Source organism: Rana temporaria, chromosome 12 (assembly GCF_905171775.1).
Source record: "Rana temporaria chromosome 12, aRanTem1.1, whole genome shotgun sequence".
Classification (NCBI taxonomy): Eukaryota; Metazoa; Chordata; class Amphibia; order Anura; family Ranidae; genus Rana; species Rana temporaria.
The window spans coordinates 61,171,702-61,194,510 of NC_053500.1; the positions used below are offsets into that span (position 1 = coordinate 61,171,702).

Consider the following 22,809-nt stretch of genomic DNA (forward strand, 5'->3'; position numbering starts at 1 on the left):
TGCAGAGCTGCACCAGATTTTGCACTCTCCAGTTTTAGTAAATAACCCCCAATGTACTTAAGCTGATAACGCAAACCATTCTAACTTCTCGTGTTTTTATTGAACACACCCATTAAACATTTACAGTGATGGAGGAAGGAAGTGAACCCTTGGAGATAATGGCTGGTCAAACCTCATTTTGCAGCAATGACTAAAAGCAAGCACTTTTAGTAACTCTGGATCAGACCTGCACAATGTTCAGGAGGAATTTTTGACCAATTCCTCATTCCTTTTCAAAACTGCTTCAGCTTGGACACATTTGTAGGATGTCTGGTACAAATTACTTTCTTGGGGTTCTTAAAGTCAGCATCCCTATGGGGTTAAGGTCTGGGCTCTGACTGGGTCACTCCAAAATGATTTTATTTTTGTAAACTTGAATTCGCCCCCCCCCCCCCCCCCCAACAATGGCAAGTGGTCTAGGCCCTGAGGCAGTAAAGCCAGCCCAGATGATGATGATCCCTCCACCATACTTCACTCGTGGCATGATGTGTTGATGTTGGTAAGCTGTGCCCTTTTCTTCCCAAACAGATCAACTTTTGTTTCATTGGTTCACAAAACATTTTTCCAGTACCGTTGTGGTTTTCCAAGGTTCCCTTTTGCATACTTCAGGCACACAGCATTGTGTGGTGTGTTTTTTATTTTTTTTTCAGCGGAGATCAGTGGCTTTCTTTGTGGTAGTCTGCCATGGACACCCTGCCTGTTAAAATACTTAAATGGTAGATTCAGGGAAGTTTGCCCGTTCCAGTGATGATTTTAACCACTTAAGGACCGGACCAATATGCTGCTACATGACCCAAGGGGTTTTTACAATTCGGCACTGCGTCGCTTTAACAGATAATTGCGCGGTCGTGCGACGTGGCTCCCAAACAAAATTGGCGTCCTTTTTTCCCACAAATAGAGCTTTCTTTTGGTGGTATTTGATCACCTCTGCGGATTTTATTTTTTGCTCTATAAATAAAAATAGAGCGACAATTTTGAAAAAAATGCAATATTTTTTACTTTTTGCTATAATAAATATCCCCCGAAAACATATCTAAAAAAAAATTTTTCCCTCAGTTTAGGCCGATACGTATTCTTCTAACTATTTTTGGTAAAAAAAATCGCAATAAGCGTTTATCGGTTGGTTTGCGCAAAATTTATAGCGTTTACAAAATAGGGGATAGTTGTATTGCATTTTTATTAATTATTTTTTTTTACTACTAATGGCGGCGATCAGCGTTTTTTTTCGTGACTGCGACATTATGGCGGACACTTCGGACAATTTTGACACATTTTTGGGACCATTGTCATTTTCACAGCAAAAAATGCATTTAAATTGCATTGTTTATTGTGAAAATGACAGTTGCAGTTTGGGAGTTAACCACAGGGGGCGCTGTAGGATTTAGTGTTCACCTAGTGTGTGTTTACAACTTTAGGGGGGTGTGGCTGTAGGAATGACGTCATCAATCGAGTCTCCCTATATAAGGGATCACTCGATCGATGCAGCGCCATAGTGAAGCACGGGGAAGCCGTGTTTACATACGTCTCTCCCCTTTCCTCAGCTCTGGGGAGCGATCGCGATGGAGCGGCTAGAAACAAATAGCCGCGCCGTTGTCCCGGATCGCTCCCCAAGGGAACCCGACCGCCGCATGTAGGGGGGTGGGGGGTCCCGATCGGACCCCCGACCCACGTCTAGGCAGGCACGTACAGGTACGTTGATGTGCCTGTCCGTGCCATTCTGCCGACGTATATCTACATGCGGCGGTCGGGAAGTGGTTAAGCCTTTAGCAGTTAATTGTGGGTTCTTTGCCTCATTGAGGATTCTGCTTTGTGCCTTGGGTGGCAACTGGCTGGATGCCTGCTTCTAGGAAGATAATAGCCACAGTACTAAACTGTCTCCATTCATAGACAATCTGTCTAACTGCTTTTTTAGATTACTTTGTATTTCTTTCCAGCCTAATTTAGATCAAGTACTCTTGATTGTATTATCTTCACAGAGTTTGTTTTGTGTGAGGCATGGTTCACATCTGATGTTTCTTATGAACAGCAATCTTAAAATCCTTGAGTGTCTCTTAGGCTCGATTCACACCTATGCATGTTGCTTTTGAGCGTTTTTGCAGTGCTTGCTGCGTTTTTCGACGTGCGTTTTTACCGCGATTTGCGTTTTTTTTTTTTTTTTTTACTTTTCTTTTAGCAACCAGCTATAAACAGGTTAAAAAAAAACGCAAATTGCGGCACTTGCGTTTTTGATGCAGGTCCATTGAATTCTTTTGCATGCAAAACGCTGCTTTTTGCAGGAAATAAAGTCCCTGACCCTTTCCAAAAACGCAGAGGCACAAGAAAGCATTGATGTGAACATGTTCCATAGGAAACCATGTTAAAAAATTTCCCTGCATTTCTGCAAAATGCATCAAAAAAAGCATTAGTGTGAATGGAGCCTTATCAGGCAAAATGGCTCTAAGGCTCCATTCACACTGATGTGTTTTTTGATGCATTTTGCAGAAAGGCAGGGAAATTTTTTAACATGGTTTCCTATGGAACATGTTCACATCAATGCATTTTTGTGCCTCTGCATTTTTGGAAAGGGTCAGGGACTTTTTCCCTGCAAAAAAGCAGCGTTTTGCATGTAATAGAATTCAATGGACCCGCATCCAAAACGCAGGTATCGCGGTTTTACTGCGATTTGCGTTTTTTTTTTTAACCTGTTTATAGCTGGCTGTTAAAGGAAATGTAAAAAAATTAAAATTGCTGACTAAAAAATTGGACTCCCAAGTGTGCAAACTACTGAATTCAGTTGGTGTTTGTTGAAGTAATGCACAAAAAAAGAGGGGAGATTTTGGGACTTTAGATGAGATGCGTTTTTAAGCAAAGAGTAAGTATAAATAAAGTTGTAAACGTTTTTAATCAGGCTCACACTTACCACCCAAACAGCAAGCCAAATTCAACTGTCTAACTGTGTACGTTAAAAGCAGAGGATTGGTTGCACGCGTTTGCAAGTACATGATAAAGCTGCAGAGCCTTCGCCAAGGCTCTCTGCGTTCTGCAGTCCTAACTAAACTTTTAAAGTCTCCTCAATAGAGGCATATAAATACTGATGGGTAGATAGAGGGCAGGTGACTAGGGGTGTGTCCCTGCCTCCACCTATGCTTGGTATGGTAGTAAGGAGCACTGGAAAAAAACGCATAAATGTATAAAGGTATAAAACGCATCTCCATCGCTGTATGGTATAAAGAAAACTAGCATTGGGACTTTAAATGAGGCATATGAAAAACATACGCCTCCATCCCTGTTGGATACAAAAAAAGAGGGGAGATTTTGGGACTTTAGATGGGATGCGTTAAAAGCAGTGCTCCTTACTACCATACCAAGCATAGGTGGAGGCGGGGAGTCACCTAGTCACCCTAGTCACCCTAGTCACCTGCCCTCTATCTACCCATCAGTATTTATATGCCTCTATTGAAGAGACTTTAAAAGTTTAGTTAGGACTGCAGAACGCAGAGAGCCTTGGCGATGGCTCTGCAGCTTAATCATGTACTTGCAAACGCGTGCAACCAATCCTCTGCTTTTAATGTACACAGTTAGACAGTTGAATTTGGCTTGCTGTTTGGGTGGTGTGAGCCTGATTAAAAACGTTTACAACTTTATTTATACTTACTGTTTGCTTAAAGTGGTTGTAAACCCACTATTTGGACTTTTACCTACAGGTAAGCCTACAACAAGGCTTACCTGTAGGTAAGGAGAATATCTCCTAAACCTGCACGGTTTAGGAGATATTACCCCCGCAATGCGGGCGGCGCATGCGCAGGGGGGACTCCACGGCTGAAGGACCGGCATCGCCGGACCCTGCCGATTTTAAATCTCCCGCGCGCACGCGCGGGAGTGACGTCATCGCCGCTCCAGCCAATCACAGCGCTGGAGCGGCGATACCCGGAAGACACGCCGGAGCAAGATGACATCCTGCTCGGCGTGGACCAGGTAAGTGGTACACACCTCGTTCCGAGGTAAGTATTTCATAATAGGCTAGTATGCGGTGCATACTAGCCTATTATGCCTTTTGCATTGCAGGTTTGGGGGAAAAAAAAAAAAGTTTATGCGGTTTACAACCGCTTTAAAAACGCATCTCATCTAAAGTCCCAAAATCTCCCCTCCTTTTTCTTTATTTATTTTTTTTGTATCCAACAGGGATGGAGGCGTATGTTTGTTTTTTATGTGCCTCATTTAAAGTCCCAATGCTAGTTTTCTTTTCCCCCATGCACTGTGAATGTTTAAAGGGTCACTACAGAATTTTTTTTTTTTTTTAGCTACCATTGCTTCAGTTTGCCCCAGTGCGCATGTGCCAATGCCAGGGGATATCTCCTAAACTGTGCAGGTTTAGGAGATATATCCTGGGTAAGCTACAGGTAAGCCTTAATATAGGCTTACCTGTAGCATAATGTTGTAAAAAAGGGTTTACAACCACTTTTAAACTTGCCACTCTATATAGAGTATAGTTAATGTTCGAGAGTCTGTGCTTTAAATGGCTACATTTACACTAAATGGGTGAGGGGGGGAAAAAATGCAATTTGTCATCTTTATGTATCTTTATGAGAGATTCATTAATACCATGTTTAATACCAATAGTCCTACACTGATTGAAGCCATCTATATTGAGGTGTCTTTAAAGCCCAATTCCAGCTCGTTTTTTTCTTGGAGAATGGTAAATACTTCTGTCAACTTTTTATTGCTGTCTTTGACCTTAGTGGGAAGCTTTCATCTCACTTAAGCTGGACACAGTTTTTCCTTAGAAAGTTTGTATGGAAATTTTGAAAAATCGGATATCGGAACATTCTTTCTCATTTGCAATAGGACAGCACATTGGTTTGAACCTCTTGCAGCACTAGAGTCATTGGTTCGATTAGGATTTCTTTCTCATCCATTGAGAGACACAGGAAGTCTTAAACCCTTGGGTTATACTGCCTCATACGAGGATAATGGTCTCCTGTTACCAGCATGCCTCCAGCTTTTTGCTGGTGGTCTAGAAGGTATGAATGTCTTTTCTTCAGCTTTGCAATGTTAGAGGTACCAGTTTTTTGCTTTTTTACTTTTTTTTTTTTTTTTCCCCTCCTGTTGTTTTTTTTTCCCTTCAATCAAGACACTTCTTTACACAGCTGCTAGAGCTTTCTCTTTGATTGCAGCTATCTGGCACAGTCAGCCTCAGCCTGTCATTGGGCATACTGCATCCGTGCCCTGCATGACTGGGGGGAATAGCCTGTGAGTGACCTTTTGGGCACTGAATTCCATGTGGGGTGCCTTCCAGATTCTTACTTGTTGACTGCAGAGCACTTTTAAGGTTCAGAACGCACTAGCCTCAGTGCTTGCGCTGTCTCTGAAGGCTCGGGTATTAGGACAGTCGAGCTGGGCATCGGGAGCAACTTCATTTGCATTGGTCTGCACCTGTATGCCTGATACTTTTTGCCACAGATGGGGTTAACTCTGTGGGACTGAGTGCTGATATCGTGCTCGGTTGAGTGTTGTGCACGCTCCATGCTCTTTCCCACTACAGTGGAACCTCGGATTACGAGCATTGTCCGTTCCAGGAGAATGCTCGTAATCCAAAGTACTTGCATATCAAAGCGAGTTTCCCTATTGAAGTCAATTGAAACTAAATAAATTTTGTTCCGCATTAACTTCAATGGCATGCAATACCGCATGCAGCCAGAGGGGTGGGGGGTGGGCCGGAGAGCCTCAAACGGCCGGAAAGGCCCAAGGAAACCTTGACAAGACTCTGTTCCTGAGGTTTGCCAAGGTCAGCTGAGCTGTCCTTGGGCATTTCCGAACGGTGCCGTTCGGCTCCGGCGCCCTCCCCCACCTCAGGCCAAATGTGGTACTGCACAACGCTTTGGCCTGAATCCTGCTCATTTTGCGAAACGGCACTCGCAAACCGAGTTAGGATTTTTTAAAAACCGTGCTCGTATTGCGACACGCTCGTTACCTACGTTACTCGCAATCCGAGGCTCCACTGTATACAGTTTATGCAGCTACCTGTGCCATGTGAAACTTAGATCTTTGATGTGTTCTTACTGTCTACTTGGTGGCTTTGGGCTAGCCCCCTTTACCGGCTACTAGTTTCCTGAGTACCTGAGGCCTTGTCGCTTACTTACTGCCATGTGGTCGCAACATGTCTGGTTTTTATACATGGGATTACTACAGTCAGTGGTACTAGCTGATGGTGCTGATATACAGACTGGAGTTCTTTGTAGCTCTGTCAGGTTTGGTTGCATCCTCTGTCCTTTCGGCTGAGGTCATTACCAGTCATGCAAGACTTTATGAACCAATGAACCATATCATCCAATTATTTGTTGACTTTGATCACAAGTGAACTCTCCTGTGCCCTGTCCTGCAGATTCTGTAGCTGTTTTGCTTGCAACCCTAGCGGAGTTGCTTCAGTCCTTAATTGATGAGCTTACCCCTGAGGTGTCCAAGTCTGCTGTTTAAAAATGTATACAGTTTCAGCTCTAAAGCCTCATACACACGATCGGATTATCCAACAGGAATTGTGTGATGGGCTTTTGCCGGAAAATCCGACTGTTTTGTATGCTCTGACAATTGTCGGATTTTCCACAGACAAATGTGGGATAGCATGCTTTAAAATTGTCTGCCAACAATTGTGTGTTGTCGGATTTTCTGATCGTGATCTTCAAAACACCAAAGTACAAACATGCATGCTCAGAAGCAATGCTCACCATAACGCAACATTGGCAGACGTTGACCTAAGGGTTGCGCTAAAGAGCTGAAAACACTTTGTTTTGTGTTTGTTGGCCGACAATTATTTGCCGTTTGTATGCAAGTTCCTAAAAGTAATACGCTTTGTCCACAGAAAATCCGATCGTGTGTATGAGGCTTTATTGATGCAGGTGTGCATCGCTGTGAAACTAGATCGGCCTGTTGCTTTTACCAGTGCTGTTGTCCCCATTAGACTTTAAAACTCCAAGGCCACAAAGGCTTCCCTAAGGCTGGCCTTTATATCTATGTGAGGATTGTGTACAGAAGTGGTCTATTCCCACTGTAGGTCCAGTCTTGTCCAACAAGGACACAGTCAGGAAGCAGTTGGAACCCCTTTTTTATTGAGCTTGGTTCTCTTTGACAAGTCCTGTCCTTCACTCGATCATAGCTGTGACTTTACTTTGCTGGGCCACATCTGATTGGTTAAAATCCCCATGTAAATGGATTTAACTATTGCTGCGGTTGATCCTTATTGAATGTTTGGAGCAGATGGCTGTAGCCCTGTCTCTAATATCAGTCACAAGATGGTGTTTCTTGTAGCCATTACCTCGGAGTTGAGTGTTTGAACCAGCAGTCTTATTCAGTAGTAAAACCTTTCTGGGTTTGCAGGGTGACATGTTGCTGAGCCACCAAGACAACTTCTTGCCTAATGTAGTTTCTGCCTTTTCACCTCAACCAGGACAATGTTCTTCTGTTCCTTTGTCATCTCCAGTTAACCCAGTGTTTCTCAATTCCAGTCCTCAGGCCCCCCCAACAGGTCAGGTTTTCAGGATTTCCATTATTTTGCACAGGTGATTTGATCAGTTTCACTGCCTTAGTAATCACCACAGCCTTTTCATCTGAGGGAAATCCTGAAAACCTGACCTGTTGGGGGGGCCTGAGGACTGGAATTGAGAAACACTGAGTTAACCATAGGGAAGCTTGTCCATTGTCTGCATGTGGTTTTGGCATGTGTTTTTTTTTGCCATCCTGAAAAGGGGTACACTGGCTTCAGTTTCATCTTCTAGGTGGCACAGGCAGGCCATTTATTTGAGTCTATGGCCTTTAAGGGCTCTACTAGAGCAGTAAGTGCTTCTGGGACTTTTAAGCATCAGCCATATTTTCAAGGCCACCCAATCTTCTGTTCACGTGTTCTTGAAGTTCTACCACATTTTCTTTTTTCGGCCTCATCCAATACCAGTTCTGGGCATAAGGTTCTTTAGGCTGCTCCTTGAGCAGCAGGTGTCCCAGGTTTTTTTTTTTTTTTTTCCTTTGGCCTATTACTGTTTGCTGTGTTGCTCAACCCTCAGTTGGACTGCTTTTTGGTTGCTTTTGGTTGAGCTAAAGCTTTGAGGCTTGTGTGTCCCTGCAATGCACAAGAAAGGCTTGTGTTTTTGTACTTGCTGTAAAATCTGTTTCTTGGGGTCCATTGAGGGAAAACTGGTCCTACCCCTTCATGATCATGCCCTCGGTACCATTTTTTTTTTTTTTGTACTCTCTGTAAAACCTTTTCTCTAAGAGCACCTGCCTCTCTAGTCTGTTGGTTTTTGCCATTGTTTTGGAGTCTTTTTTTTAAATTTTATTTTACTGCTTGTTTTCTAACTGAGCTCAACCGAAGTGAGGGAGTTGGCCACCAGCAGGGGTTACCTCTGGGTTTAGCTTTTGTCTTCTACCTAGTGATCTGTTCAAGCGGGTGACGGTATGACCCAACTGTCAATCGATCTAGGTCTGTCCATGAACTACGTCGGTCTATAAACCAAGAGAAGGATTTTACTGTGCATGCAAGAAATCCTATTTTTGTTGCAGGCTGTGTGTTTGTTGGAGACATTTGCCATTACTTCCTGGCCTGATAGAAAGTGAGGGAAATTAGCCATTCGGGTTACAGACTGCAATAAAAAAAACCTTCTGTTTCTAAACCTTTGGTTGGAATAGGGGATTTAAGTGACATTTAGTGGCATGTGCTTTCAAAACCCTTCCATGGAACCATCTTATTTCGCTTTCTGATGTGATCTTTAAATTGCAATTTGTTGAACTGTTTTTTTTTTTCTTCAATGTTTTCTCTCAGCAACTGGAAAATGTGTTCTGGTGTCGAGATGCACAGCAAATAATAAGCTGTCATAATGATGGAGGATACAACCAGTGGGATGCAACTGGGGAATGTGTCCAACAGTCTCCTATGGAGAGCAAAGTGCCATATGGTAACTATTTGATTGCAACCTTGATTGTAATTGCGTTAAATGAGATGTGGATTGAACATACTGTGTGTGTGTGTGTGTGTGTGTGTGTGTGTGTGTGTGTGTGTGTGTATATGTATATAAATATAATTTTTTTTTCATAGGTCCCTTTCGCTGCAAGGCAATTGGTAAAATAACATGGATGACCACACGTAGGGGGTAAGCCTTGAATTTAACAGTTCTTGTTTTGCATATATTTTTTGATAGCAGTGGGATGGTTCTGTTTGTGAGGTGTGGTTATGTAATGATCCATAAATGTGTGTTTTGCTTTGTTTAGGTCACCATATATTGTGTTCCAAGGAGGTATGCCAATGGCAAGCTATGGGGACAGGCATAGCATCTCGGTTGTTCATGGCAGTCAGCAAATAGCATTTGACTTCACTTCTAGGATCATTGACCATTTGGTAATTGCCAACCCTGACCCTTCAGCTGGTGAGTAAACACAGTTCATCGAAATGTTATGGAGGCGAAAATAGTTAATGCTCCTTCAGTATATAACTTGAACTTGGTATTTTTTGTATGCCATAAGCTTGTCCTTGCTGCTGTTCCGTTAGTTTCATTTGTAATCCTAGTACTACCTTGGTTGTATGTTTTAGTGCCAAATTGCCTAATATGATGTCCTTTTTTTTTTCTAAAACATGAGAAAGGTGGTGTTAAGCTGTGGGTTGGCACCCAGGCATGTTTGGAATGGGTTGCTACTTATTGTAAAAGTGTAAAATCATAAATGCTGAGTGATCAGACACACTGACTATGAGTGAAAGAATAGGCACACATGGGAAGCTCCAGTGCATGCGAGGCAGGGGGCATGAATGTTAGGTAAAGCGGTATAGAAACCCAGTGCTAGTTGGCAAGGTCTACTACTAAAAGAAAATGCAACTAGGAATTGACTTCTCGACTTTACCAAAGCTTGCAGAAATGGACAGGAGAACCCTCAATTAATTCTTTCTAGAAGTTCAGACCCAGGGATTCTTTAATGGCAAGGCAGAAAGCGTCAAGTTTTTCCAGGGGTAAGCCATTTGAGGCAGAATCCACTTACATTAGATGTGAGTATCTAGCTTGTGATCTACCACTAGATCTCATGGATAGATCTTTAGGCAACTTTCTGAAGTGGTGGTTCTTCTATGCAGTCCTCCTCCCTCCCCCGATGCATTATGAATACAATACAAATTATATGGCTTTTTTACAAATGTTCATATGGCTTTTTTACAAATGTTCTCATTAAAGTGGAGGTTCACCCTATAAAAAATTTCTAACACTACATCCAGCACCGTGCTGCATATAAAATGTCACGGACCTTTATTTTTTTTTTCCCCGTAGATATCGTTTAGCCGTGGAATTCACCACGGCTTCCGGGTAGGGACTCCCGCGGGAGTGGGCGTTCCTATTGACATGCCAATCAATTGGCATGCTAAACGACGACGAACACAGTGCGTCACGACTTCCCGAAGGAAGCTCTGGTCGGCTCGGCTCTATTCGGCGCCTGCGCACCGGCGCCGACTAGAGCCGACCCGAGCTTCTTTCGGGAAGTCGTAACGCGCTGTGTGGGCCGTCATTTAGCATGCCAATTGATTGGCATGTCAATAGGAACGCCCACTCCCGCGGGATTCCCAACCCGGAAGCCGCGGTGAATTCCACGGCTAAACGATATCTACGGGGGGGAAAAAAAATAAAGGTCCGTGACATTTTATATGCAGCACGGTGCTGGATGTAGTGTTAGAAATTTTTTATAGGGTGAACCTCCACTTTAAAGCGGGAGTTCACCCATTTGTAAACAAATTTTTTTTTATCCCCTTAGCTTCCTGCTCGTTCGGTCTAGGGGAATCGGCTATTTGTATTAAAATATGAGCAGTACTTACCCGTTTTCGAGCTGCATCTTCTTCCGTCGCTTCCGGGTATGGGTCTTCGGGAGCGGGCGTTCCTTCTTGAGTGACAGCCTTCCGAGAGGCTTCCGACGGTCTCATCCGTCGCGTCACTCGTAGCCGAAAGAAGCCGAACGTCGGTGCGGCTCTATACTGCGCCTGCGCACCGACGTTCGGCATCTTTCGGAAAATCGTGACGCGATGGATGCGACCGTCGGAAGCCTCTCGGAAGACTGTCAATCAAGAAGGAACGCCCATTCCCGAAGCCCATACTCGGAAGCGACGGAGAGGATGCATCTCGTAAACGGGTAAGTACTGCACATATTTTAAAATAAATAGCCGATTCCCCTAGTAAAAACGAGCAGGAATCTAAGGGGGAAAAGTGCCCTCTAAGGGTGAACCCCCGCTTTAAGGTCTCTGTGTGGCCAGATGAATTGACAATCTAAATGTTCTAACTAAAAGGTGATGGGACAAGATTGTGCAATCGCAGTTGGGATTATTCTGGTTTCCTACTTGTAGAACAAAGAAATCCGAGATTGAAGCTTCATTTGTTTGATGCCAAACTTGCATGCATGTGTTTGCTACAGACAAGAAAGGGCATTTATCATTTTTGGTCTTTCACGTTATTACACGGCTTGTATTACTAGATGCAGCAATATTTGATCCTCAACTAGGATTGGTCGTTTCTAAAAGTTGTATTTAACTGTAATGTCCAATTCCTCAGTGTAAAATACTATTATGGACCTGATCTTCTCTTGAGTTGTCTGTTGAAATTGGGACCATGAAGCTAAAATAGGCTATATATGAGTACCTCATCCATAACGAAAGAATAGAATAAAAACCTTGCAAACATTACTAGTACCAGCGATGGATGGTGAGACAAAATTGAATTAAAATTATGTTTTATTACAAAAATAGTTTAAAAAAAAACACATTCATAAAACCATGAAATGGGTGCTTATTTGAATTATACAGGCCATACAGTCGAAGCTGCAACAATAATTTAATATTTTTTTATTTTTTTTTATTTTTTAAGAGTTGAAAATTTTTATTTGCAGAATAAACAGTACATCATAAATAAAGTTGTCATATCACTTATAAGAAAGCAGTAACGAGCGTGCCAAATGGCTATCGCCTACGGCGGCACTTGCGCCCAAAGGTTTAATGAATAGGCTTGGGTTCAATTTATGTCGAACAGTAGAAGATCAGGAGGTAAAGAGGAAGGGGGAAGAAAAATAAAGGCAGAAAGGGATGGGGGGATGGAAAGACAGTAACTTGGTAAATGAGGGGTATCTCTACATCTTTAGGGAAAGGTACACACAGAGTTTTTAAAAAATAGTTGAATTCAAATATTATAAGTACGTTGAGGAGTGAGGAAGCCTACTTACTCCAAACCAAAAAATAATTAGGAATCCCCCCCCCCCCCCCCACCGCTGGCTACAGACGCATAGATCCCCCCCCCCAGACTGACAACCCACAAAACAATACTGACACCTCAGATTGACCCCCATCCAACTAAAAGACCAGACTGAACCCCCCCCCCACTAATACACGTCACCCCCAAAATAAAGACAAAGATAACTGCTTGCTAGAGGCTTGCTTTTCCACCTCCTATGAATGGTTTAAAATTGTGTCCTCCCACAAGAGTAATAGCAACAATAATTCTTTGCTATATATTGCTAGAGGTCGATGTGTTTCACAAAAAATTGCTTGGCAACAAAGAACATTGGCATGCATTTCCAAGAACTAGGGCCGACACAACTGATCGATTAATCGACAACGAATAGATTTATGAAATTGATTACCATTTTCATAATCTATTAATCGGCCAGTAACATCATGTTAAAAATTAACTCCTTACAGTGGCGATTATTTGCGCTCTTTGTACTAATTTTGTTACTAAACATCTCAGACCTCGGTCACACGTGTGTGTGTGTGTGTGTGTGTGTGTGTGTGTGTTTTTTTTTTTTTTTGTTTTTTTATGCTTTTTGCAGAAACACACGAGTTCATTTACATAGTTTTTCCTATGGGACACGTTCACATCCATGATTTTTTCAGCTGCTGTGTATTTGGAAAGGGCAATGTCTTTTTTAACGCAAAACTGTTTTTTATTTTTGTTTTTGGTTCAACATTTACCAAAAATATGTAGAATACGTATCAGTCTAAACGGAGGAAAAAAAAATGGCTTTAAAAAAAAAAAAAAAATTATGATATTAAATCAAAAAGTAAAAGATATTGTGTTTTTTTCAAAATTGTCGCTCTTTATAGCGCACAAAAATAAAAACCGCAGAGGTGATCAAATACCACCAAAAGAAAGCTCTATTTGTGGGAAAAAAAGGGCGTCAATTTTGTTTGGGAGCCACGTCGCACGACCGCGCAATTGTCATTCTAAGTGCGACAGCGCCGAAAACGAAAAATTGGTCTCGGCAGGAAGGGGGTGAAAATGCCCTGTATGAAAGTGGTTTAATCTGCCCGACAACAAATTGGCCCAAAAAAAGTAAAAATGCAAATCGCTGCAAAATATAGCAAATAAATATTGTTGCAGCTTTGACTGTGTTATCCAAATAAGCACCCATTTCATGTTTTTATGAATGGGTTTTTAAACTATCTTTGTAATAAACATCATTTTTATTAAATTTTGTCTCATTGTCCTTCTCTGGTACCAGTAAAATTCGCAAGATATTTATTCCATTCCTTGACCAAATTGGGACCATTTGGATATCTGAGTTTTTTTTTTTTTTTTTTTTAACGTTTTTGGAAAATCAGCTCCGTGTTTTCAAATTCATCAGCCTTCACTTGACAGCAATTTTATGTAGTTTTTGGGGAGATTTTATATATAAAGATAGCTATATTTTTGTCTGAGGAATTTTCTTCTACAGTCCTCACTGATATTTTGTCCTCCGTCTATACCAGGCAGAAGTACAGAAATGTTATGGCAAAAAGCCATTGTACCAATTGATTAAAAACTTTTTATTCTAGAATGTGATGATCCTCGTGCACTTCTGGTGCTTGCAGAGGAGGAACTGGTGGCCATTGATCTACAGACACCTGGCTGGCCGGTAATACAGTGCCCTTACCTTGTGTCACTACACTGTTCAGCAATCACCTGTTCCCATCACATCTCTTCTATTCCACTAAAACTATGGGAGAGGATAATCGGTGCAGGCAGGAAACAGAACACTCATTACTCTACCATGGTAAGGATAGTTCCGCTTGTTTTTTTTTATTTTTTTTCACCTTCTTTTGTATGTAACATATCACCGTATTTGGTGACCAAAGAGTTTTAGATTAACCACTTAAGGACCGCCTAACGCCGATATACGTCAGCAGAATGTACGTGATTGTTAAATGCCCAGCCGTGGGTCGCGGGCGCTGTCATTGATCGTCTGTTCCCTGATATAGGGAAAGGCGATCAATAATCTCACACGTCCAGCCCCGCCCCCCTACAGTTAGAAACACATGAGGTCACACTTAACCCCCTTCAGCGCCCCCTAGTGGTTAACTCTCAAACTGCAATTGTTGTCATTTTCACAGTAAACCATGCATTTTTATAGCATTTTTTTTGCTGTGAAAATGACAATGGTCCCAAAAATGTGTCAAAATTGTCCGATGTGTCTGCCATAATGTCGCAGTCACGAAAAAAATCGCTGATCGCCGCCATTGGTAGTAAAGAAAAAAACTTTCTAAAAATGCAATAAAATCCCATATTTTGTAAACGCTATAAATTCTGCACAAATCAATCGATAAACGCTTATTGCGATTTTTATATATATATATATATATATATATATATATATATATATATATATATATATATATATATATATATATATACCAAAAATAGGTAGAAGAATACGTATCGGCCTAAACTGGGGGGGGGATATTTATTTTAGCAAAAAGTAAAAAATATTGCATTTTTTTTTTTCAAAATTGTCGCTCTATTTTTGTTTATAGCGCAAAAAATAAAAACTGCAGAGGTGATCAAATGCCACCAAAAGAAAGCTCTATTTGTGGGAAAAAATGACGCCAATTTTGTTTGGGAGCCACGTTGCACGACCGCGCAATTGTCGGTTAAAGCGGCGCAGTGCCAAACCGCAAAAAGGGGCCTGGTACCTGCATTTTGGTCCAGGTCTTAAGTGGTTAAAGGCCCATGACTCTATCATAAATTGTTAATGGGATCAGTGGTTGTGCTCAGTTTTAATATACTTTTATCCTAAACTACTTGGGGATTTAAATAAAATCAGTCAAAAACAAGATGCTGATTTTGCTTCGCTCTGCCTGGCTGCTTCTGGCTTTTGTATTTTGAGTCGTCAACCTCAGAAGGTGCTTAGTTGTTCCGGGTGAAGGCATCGTAAATGATTGAACCCAATGAATTCACGTTGCAGCCAAGCAACTAGGTTTTTAGAAGTCTTCCCACATTTTTGTTGTGATAAACCCATAAATCGTAAAACCCATACAAGTTGCCTGTGTAATAGGAGGGGGGAGGTTTTGTAAAGGGCATCTGTTTTCCAATCACATTGAGAGCCATTGCAGATGCCTAGTGTTGTAGCAGTGTCTGAGCATCGCTTATCCTTTTCTCTTTGCTGTGGTCATGTGGACACAGAAGGGGGATATACGCTCTTGTAACTAAAAGGACAGGGCATCTTTCACCCACTCGTAAATGTTTTTATTTGCAATTAATAACGAAGAATTGCTTTAAGGCAGGGGTGTCCAATCTTTTGAAGAGCGAGGACCACTTAAGCAACTTGGTAACTGGCCGTGGGCCACAATGAGTGGAGTGGGCAGATGTCTGGTCCGTGTCCGCTCTGCATATGCAGAGCAGACACGAATACAGCCCACTCTACTGAATGGGCTTTCTGATACAATCTGCCCAGATGGAAGGGGTGGATCCCCTTCAGCTTATTATTATTTTTTTTTTATTTTTTTTTAGCAAATTGGAGGTAGGATCCTCTACATCTGCCGCTGCATAGAGGAGAATAGAAGGTCTGATTTGGGTTGAACCGATCATGTGAAAGGGGCCTAAGGCTGTAGCTGTCCCAGACAGAGCGCATTAGGTATCACTCAGTCTGTGACGGGAGTGGGTGCTATACAGGAAGCATCAGCTTATACAGCTCTTCTCCACAGCCACTTGCTTCCTCTACCGCCAGCTTCATTCACAACACTGATGCTCTGGGATGGCGGGTCGGCAACCCACGATCTTGGCTTGCCAACCTGCCATCCCAGAGCAGGAGGTCAAGGGCCACATGTGGCCCCCCGGGCCACTGGTTGGGCACCCCTGCTTTTAGATATGCTGCAAATCTATTTTAAGTTGCATTTAAGTTACAGGAACTAGGAAATTAACCATATGCTTTCTCCTCAGCCATGGCCAATTGATGGAGGCGTGGATTTAGCCCCAGCTCCACCTCAAAGGGATTTGCTGCTAACAGGGTAAGTATTCATTATGTGAACAGCCAAGACCAATGAGACCATGTCATTGTCACCCTTTTTATCACACTTTAAAAATGCTTTTTATTTATTCATGAAGAGAATCGTGGATAAAAATGAATAGCACAAATGTCTCTTCACAATGAACGCAACAAATGGTAACAGAAAAGCGTAATTTCTTTAAGAGATTCAGCATCCAACTCCCATTCGTAAATGATATACCATCGGACGTTTAGATCCATTTTGTGCAACAGCTTTTGGTTATCGTTTTTAAATAGAAACTGTCCATTGAACTTAAAACCACCCTGTGCTTATTATGTGAAGGCTTATCCAGAGGTGAGTGGGGGCAACATGTGTGATAGGCAGGCCATTCACAAAGAAGCCAGCTGGACAATCCATCCTTCCTTGTTCTCGCCTTGTGCCCTATTGCTGGATTGCCAGAGCATGCACAGCGTAAACTGCTGCATACAGGCTGTACAGCTGAAAGGCGGCATATAGTAAGTATTCATTTTTTCCTATCCGTTGCCCACTACAGAAGTTTGTCCTAGTATTGGCTGGACAACTAAAATATTTATTTCTTCAAGAAGGTCCACGTACCTGTCGCTAGACCACATTCTGTGAACATTCAAAAGACCTTATACTGCTGAGTGCCACCATCTTGATGTCAGCAAGTGACATGCCATAATATTCCTTTTATTGCTTCCTGAGCTTCAAAAAAGGTTATGTAGGGAGGCAAGGGGAAGGGTGGAGGAGCTTGGCCAGCACAGATCATAATTAGCCACTCCCACACCAGGAGACAATTCAAAGGCACATTGTTTTATGGAATATGCTGCAAGTATGCATTAAAATACCTTTGCTGTGCTTTTTACCTGCAATTTTTATGTTTTTTTTTTTTTTTTAAAGCATCTCTTGGGTAATTGGTGGTATTTTATTATCTTTTTCAAGAGGAGTATTTTAACGTAGTTCATTTTTTTTCTAACCGGTTGTTTTTCATGATAAATTTTCCATATTTCCTCTGCTCAGGCATGAGGATGGTACTGTGCGTTTCTGGGACGCCTCCGGTGTTTGTCTCCAGCTATTGTACAAGATGAGTACAGTGGGAGTTTTTCAGACTGACTCCGACCCTAACGACAACCTGAATTCCCATGGGGAGGAAGAATGGCCCCCACTTAGGAAAGTAAGTGCCTAGCATTTTAATTTTCTGTTCTGTGTTTCATAAATCACATTTTTCTCCTGTACGTTGACTTATTAGATAATCTCCCAATTTTTTTCTGCGCATGTATCTTCTCTTTTTGGCCCTTCACAGGTTGGCTGTTTTGACCCATACAGCGATGATCCTCGTCTTGGCATTCAGAAAATTTACATGTGTAAATTCAGTGGCTACTTATCAGTTGCTGGAACTGCTGGACAGGTCAGTTAGAAAAAGCTTAATAAGAACTTGCTGTGCTGCTTTTTTAGATCATATCATTGTAATAGCAATTATGTGATGGTCTCCAACAAAAGTGAGAAGAGGTTTTCACTTTTTTCGTTTACCTATAGAGATCTTTACCAGCTAAAACTTTAGAGTCAAAGTTGCATTGATTTTTTTTTTTTTCTTTTAAATTTTACTCTACCCTTTTTTTCTTTTTTTGTATTTTGTGCGTGTACTCGAGAGAGGAGCCGGACTTCAGGAGTTGGGAGTAGGCAGGCCTCCCCAGAGGCAGTCTGCCACCTTTCTCCATGCCCCGGGTGGCAATGGCGGGTGTGAAGCCCAACGGGGCAGAGGGACTCCCTATACTATAAGGGAGTGAGAGGACTTGCCCGCTCAACCAGCCCTGTTAGTCCTTCGCCTCTATTTTTTAGAGACCTCGTGGTCAAAGTGCGTGCATGTTAACCCAATTTCTAGCTGCAGAGGTGAATGGCTTGTCAGCGCAGTGCCAATCGCGTTGAGCCACCGCAGCTCCTTAGTTGCATTGATTTTTTAACGGTCCTTGGTTGCTTATTTCAGCTGTGAGTGTCGGACAGTACCAGTGTCCATCAGTGCCAAATCCGCCATGAGACTTTACTTTATTGTTCCAGTAAAGCAAACTACCTGCTTGCTCATGCTTCTGTTTCTCCCCTCAAGCATAGACACTTTTTTTGGATTGGAGTGAAGAGGGGTTTTAATTTGTCAAGTTTTTACTACTGTCTGTTCATGTTTGGGAGTTTTCACCTGACTTTCCTTCTGCGGTTTTTGGACTTGAAAAAATCAATAAAAACCCGACAGAGGTCTTTAAGTAATGGCTGGTGTTGTGCCTAAATCTTGATTTTTCTTTTTTGTATACTTGCTATAATTTCCTTGCTGGGTCTGGCCTTCTCACTCTGTAGGTTCTTGTTCTGGAGCTAAATGATGAGGCTGCACAGCAAGTGGTGGATCAGACAGTGGTGGACTTGTTACAAGAACAGGAAGGTTATCGTTGGAAAGGGCATGAGCGCCTTCATGCAAGAGAAGACCCAGTGCGCTTTCCTCCTGGATTTCAACCCTTCTCACTGGTACAGTGCCAGCCACCAGCAGCTGTCACATCTTTAACACTGCATTCTGAATGGAGGCTGTTGGCTTTCGGGACGAGTCATGGGTTTGGTGTGTACGATTTTCAGCAGCGCCGTCAAGTAATGGTAAAGTAAGTGCTGAAGGTAGAAGCTTGGCTTTTTGACTTTTTTTTTCACACAGACCCTTATCTTTTTTTTAAACCCTTCCCCACATGATGGTCAAACTGAAATGTACAGTTGGTTGATTTGCTAAAGGAGTAGAGAATGATCACTTTGCAAATTTTTTTTACTTATCTTAGTGATTCAAGATAAAGTTGGAGTTCAACCATATAATTGTGAGCAAAAGTCCTATTTTTTTACATTTTCCCTGGTCAGTAATTGTATGGTTTCGATCGTTGCAAAGGAAAGTTTTACACTTGGCCTCACCTATTTCACTAAGCTCAATGAACATTCACTTTTGGAAAGTGAACATGATATACTCCTTGGGTAAAGCAACCCCATTACATCTCCTATTTGCCAGGATTTGAACATTTGTTTTTCCAAGACAAATTTTCAAGGGATATCAAGAGGTTACATTCTTGGAACAAGTCCATATTAGAACGCCACTAAAGGCTGTTTATGCAAATCATTATTTACTTATAAGAAGTCCCAGCACTATTGTCATATTCATTTTTTGCCTAATCTTCTGTATTACCCTGCACTGTGGGGGTACATCTAGCTTTCCAGTGGTTTAGCACCCCCCCCCCAGGGTGACTTTCCTACGCTGAACTGTAGTTCTAGTGCAAAAGGGTGACAATGCTGCATTTTGCTGACAGAACCTCAGCAGTAACACCTAATTACCAGAAGTGAGGAAAGTTAATCAAGACATACAATGCCATATTACTTGTTATGCATTATATGCTTCAATTTATTTTGGTCCATAGTTCTACTTTTAGAACATTGTTCTATGATTCTACTAGAATTATTCGTTATGGTCACGCTCAAAATCTGAACTATTGTGAAAATAACTACTTTTCATCTTCAGTAACCCTGTATGTATTTTAAAGGTCATGCACAGGGGTCTCCAAACTTTCTAATCAAAGGGCCAGTTTGTTTGTTTTTGTTCAGACTTTAGGGGGCTGGACTGTGGCCAGTGGGAGCAAAACATTTTTCCTGGGATCAGTGTGAGTAAGTGTCTTACATTTAGTATTGAAAGGAGTAATAGTGCCTCATTGTTGGTAATATTGGGAGAAATGGTGCCCCATTGTTGGTGTCAATGGACAGAATAGTCTTTCGTGTCAGTGGGAGGAATAGTTCCCCAAGGGCCAGCTAAAGGCATGCAAAGGGCAGCAGTTTGGAGACCACTTGTCATGTAGAATATGCTACAGCAGGACAAATGGTTAAAAAATATATATTTCTTATACAAAATGTCATATCAAGCTGACCTGTGTCCTATAGATTTGTGTGGATTTTGAAAAGATGGAAAAAAAAAAATATTCAGCTTTTATGGAATGATTTTTCTCTAATCTTTGCACTGAACTTCCAGGTGTACGCTGCATGCCAGTGACCAGTTAGCCCTAGAAGGTCCTTTGTCCCGAGTCAAGTCACTGAAAAAGTCTTTGCGCCAATCCTTCAGGCGTATAAGAAGAAGTCAAGTCAATAAACGAAGGGAAGGAACAGCGACCAAAGTGAGAAATTACTCTGCCTTTTTTTAAGGGACTAATTGGTGGATTTTGTTCAGTACAGTTCTTAAAGTTGTGTCTTGACATTCCTGTGTCTGGTGTCAGGTGCAGGAAGCAAATACACGGTTTGAACAGGAAGCGTTGCGTGAGATGGAACTGGCTCCTGTACAGCGTAGAATTGAAGCCCGAACCGCAGAGGATTCCTTCACTGGATTTGTTCGCACTCTATATTTTGCAGATACCTTCATCCGTGACAGTAAGTTATGTTTTTTTTTTTTGTTAACATGGACAACTGCAGTATGTACTTGTACGATCCCACTGTGTCTGCAAGGACACATTTTTGTCCATGTAGGGAATGTTGGTATCTCATAAGTGTCCCTGTTACTGCAATAACGAGTGTGGGAGAGTGCAGTTGCAGTGCCTGCAGGCAGCCTAGGTGCCAACAGGTATCATTTGGTATTCTTGAGACTAAAATGTCCTCAAGAATACCAATTATTCTGAGGAGGGCAGCAAGATCCCTGGTCATTCCCTATTCCAACTGAAGACTCTGGTTGTGTCACTAAGTAATCGAGCTTCCGAGCGCAGGAGACTGCGTTTCTGTGAGGAATCATTGGTAACCTGTCACAGATTTCTAATGCAACAGAATTATTTCTGTCCTGGTTGCAAATTACCTTCTATCCTCTTTGTACTCTGGCATGCAGATAAGACTTTTTATAGGAAGAGGGTGGGTGACATTATGAAAATTACAAGTTGTAATCTGTGCTTTTACTGATGTAAAGTTTTGAGAATGACACAAATATTAGTTTTCACAAAGTTTGCTGCTAAACTGCTTTTAGATATTTGTTTCAGTTGTTTCTGTGATGTAGTGAAATATTATTACACGCACTTCATAGGTTTCAAAGGCTTTTATCGACAATTACAGGACATATATTTATGCAAAGAGTCAGTATTTGCAGTGTTGGACCTTCTTTTTCAGGACCTCTGCAATTCGACTGGGCATGCTCTCAATCAACTTCTGGGCCAATTCCTGACGGCAACCCATTCTTTTTAATAATCACTTCTTGGAGTTTGACAGAATTAGTGGGTTTTTGATTGACCACAAGTTCTCAATGGGATTAAGATCTGGGGAGTTTCCAGGCCATGGACCCAAAATGTCAACGTTTTGGTCCCCTAGCCACTTGGTTATCACTTTTGCCTTATGGCACAGTGCTCCATCGTGCTGGAAAATGCATTGTTCTTCACCAAACTGTCGTTGGATTGTTGGAAGAAGTTGCTGTTGGAGGGTGTTTTGGTACCATTCTTAATTTTTCGCTGAGTTTTTGGGCAAAATTGTGAGTGAGCCCACTCCCTTGGATGAGAAGCAACCCCACACATGAATGGTCTCAGGATGCTTTTCTGTTGGCTTGACACAGGACTGATGGTAGCACTCACCTTTTTTCTTCTCCGGACAAGCCTTTTTCCTGATGCCCCAAAACAATCGGAAAGAGGCTTCATCGGAGAATATGACTTTGCCCCAGTCCTCAGCAGTCCATTCACCATACTTTCTGCAGAAGATCAATCTGTCCCTGATGTTTTTTTGGAGAGAAGTGTCTTCTTTGCTGCCCTTCTTGACACCAGGCCATCTTCCAAAAGTCTTCGCCTCACTGTGCGTGCAGATGCGCTCACACCTGCCTGCTGCCATTCCTGAGCAAGCTCTGCACTGGTGGCACTCTGATCCCGCAGCTGAATCCTCTTTAGGAGATGGTCCTGGCGCTTGCTGGACTTTCTTGGGCACCCTGAAGCCTTCTTCACAAATGCAGTGGAATTTTTTTTTTATAAGATTAAGTTAATTTTCATGGCAAAGAGGAACAAAAAACTGGGGTGTCGAAATGGGCTCCTTGGAGAAAACACAGGAAGTGTTCCCAGGACAGCTCTGACATGATCAACAGGTTTTTTTTTTTTTTTATATTATTTGCACTTCTCAAATGGATATTAACAAAAAGCTTTCAGGGTATTTTTAACTGAGCAAAGGGTAGCATATAAGATGAGGGTTGATATAAAAAAACAAATGGAATTGTTCTAGATTGTATACACCCTTTTATTAGGGCTGACACTGTGCACATAGTTTAGTTTGTGACTTTCATTTTCCAGGTTCTCGGCATTGTCCTTCTTTATGGGCAGGTACAAATGGTGGTACGGTTTATGCGTTTTCTTTACGTGTCCCTCCAGTTGAGCGACGAATGGAGGAGGTAGTGTCTGCAGCTCAGGGTAAGTTATATGCTGGGGTCTGTTGTGGTTTTATCAGTATGTCTTACATTCTTCTTGGGATTACTGTGCACTCTAGGGGCTTTGTTACACCTGAACGTTTTTTTTTACATTCGCATT

The 22,809-nt window shown here is 42.0% G+C and overlaps 1 protein-coding gene across 2 annotated transcripts in view; it reads left to right on the plus strand.

Moving 5' to 3' along the window:
* The window catches only part of LLGL2 (LLGL scribble cell polarity complex component 2), a 159,958-nt gene that overhangs the window by 96,657 nt on the left and 40,492 nt on the right, over window positions 1-22,809 (plus strand). Inside the window, exons 8-18 of one of the 2 annotated variants that reach the window (XM_040331683.1) lie at window positions 8,825-8,957; window positions 9,098-9,152; window positions 9,271-9,425; window positions 13,832-14,049; window positions 16,212-16,279; window positions 17,300-17,453; window positions 17,556-17,687; window positions 18,623-18,915; window positions 20,310-20,451; window positions 20,551-20,701; window positions 22,576-22,692. In XM_040331683.1, coding sequence (XP_040187617.1) covers window positions 8,825-8,957; window positions 9,098-9,152; window positions 9,271-9,425; window positions 13,832-14,049; window positions 16,212-16,279; window positions 17,300-17,453; window positions 17,556-17,687; window positions 18,623-18,915; window positions 20,310-20,451; window positions 20,551-20,701; window positions 22,576-22,692 — 1,618 coding nt within the window. The remainder of the gene's footprint in view (window positions 1-8,824; window positions 8,958-9,097; window positions 9,153-9,270; window positions 9,426-13,831; window positions 14,050-16,211; window positions 16,280-17,299; window positions 17,454-17,555; window positions 17,688-18,622; window positions 18,916-20,309; window positions 20,452-20,550; window positions 20,702-22,575; window positions 22,693-22,809) is intronic. The other variant, XM_040331684.1, reaches the window with a different exon arrangement.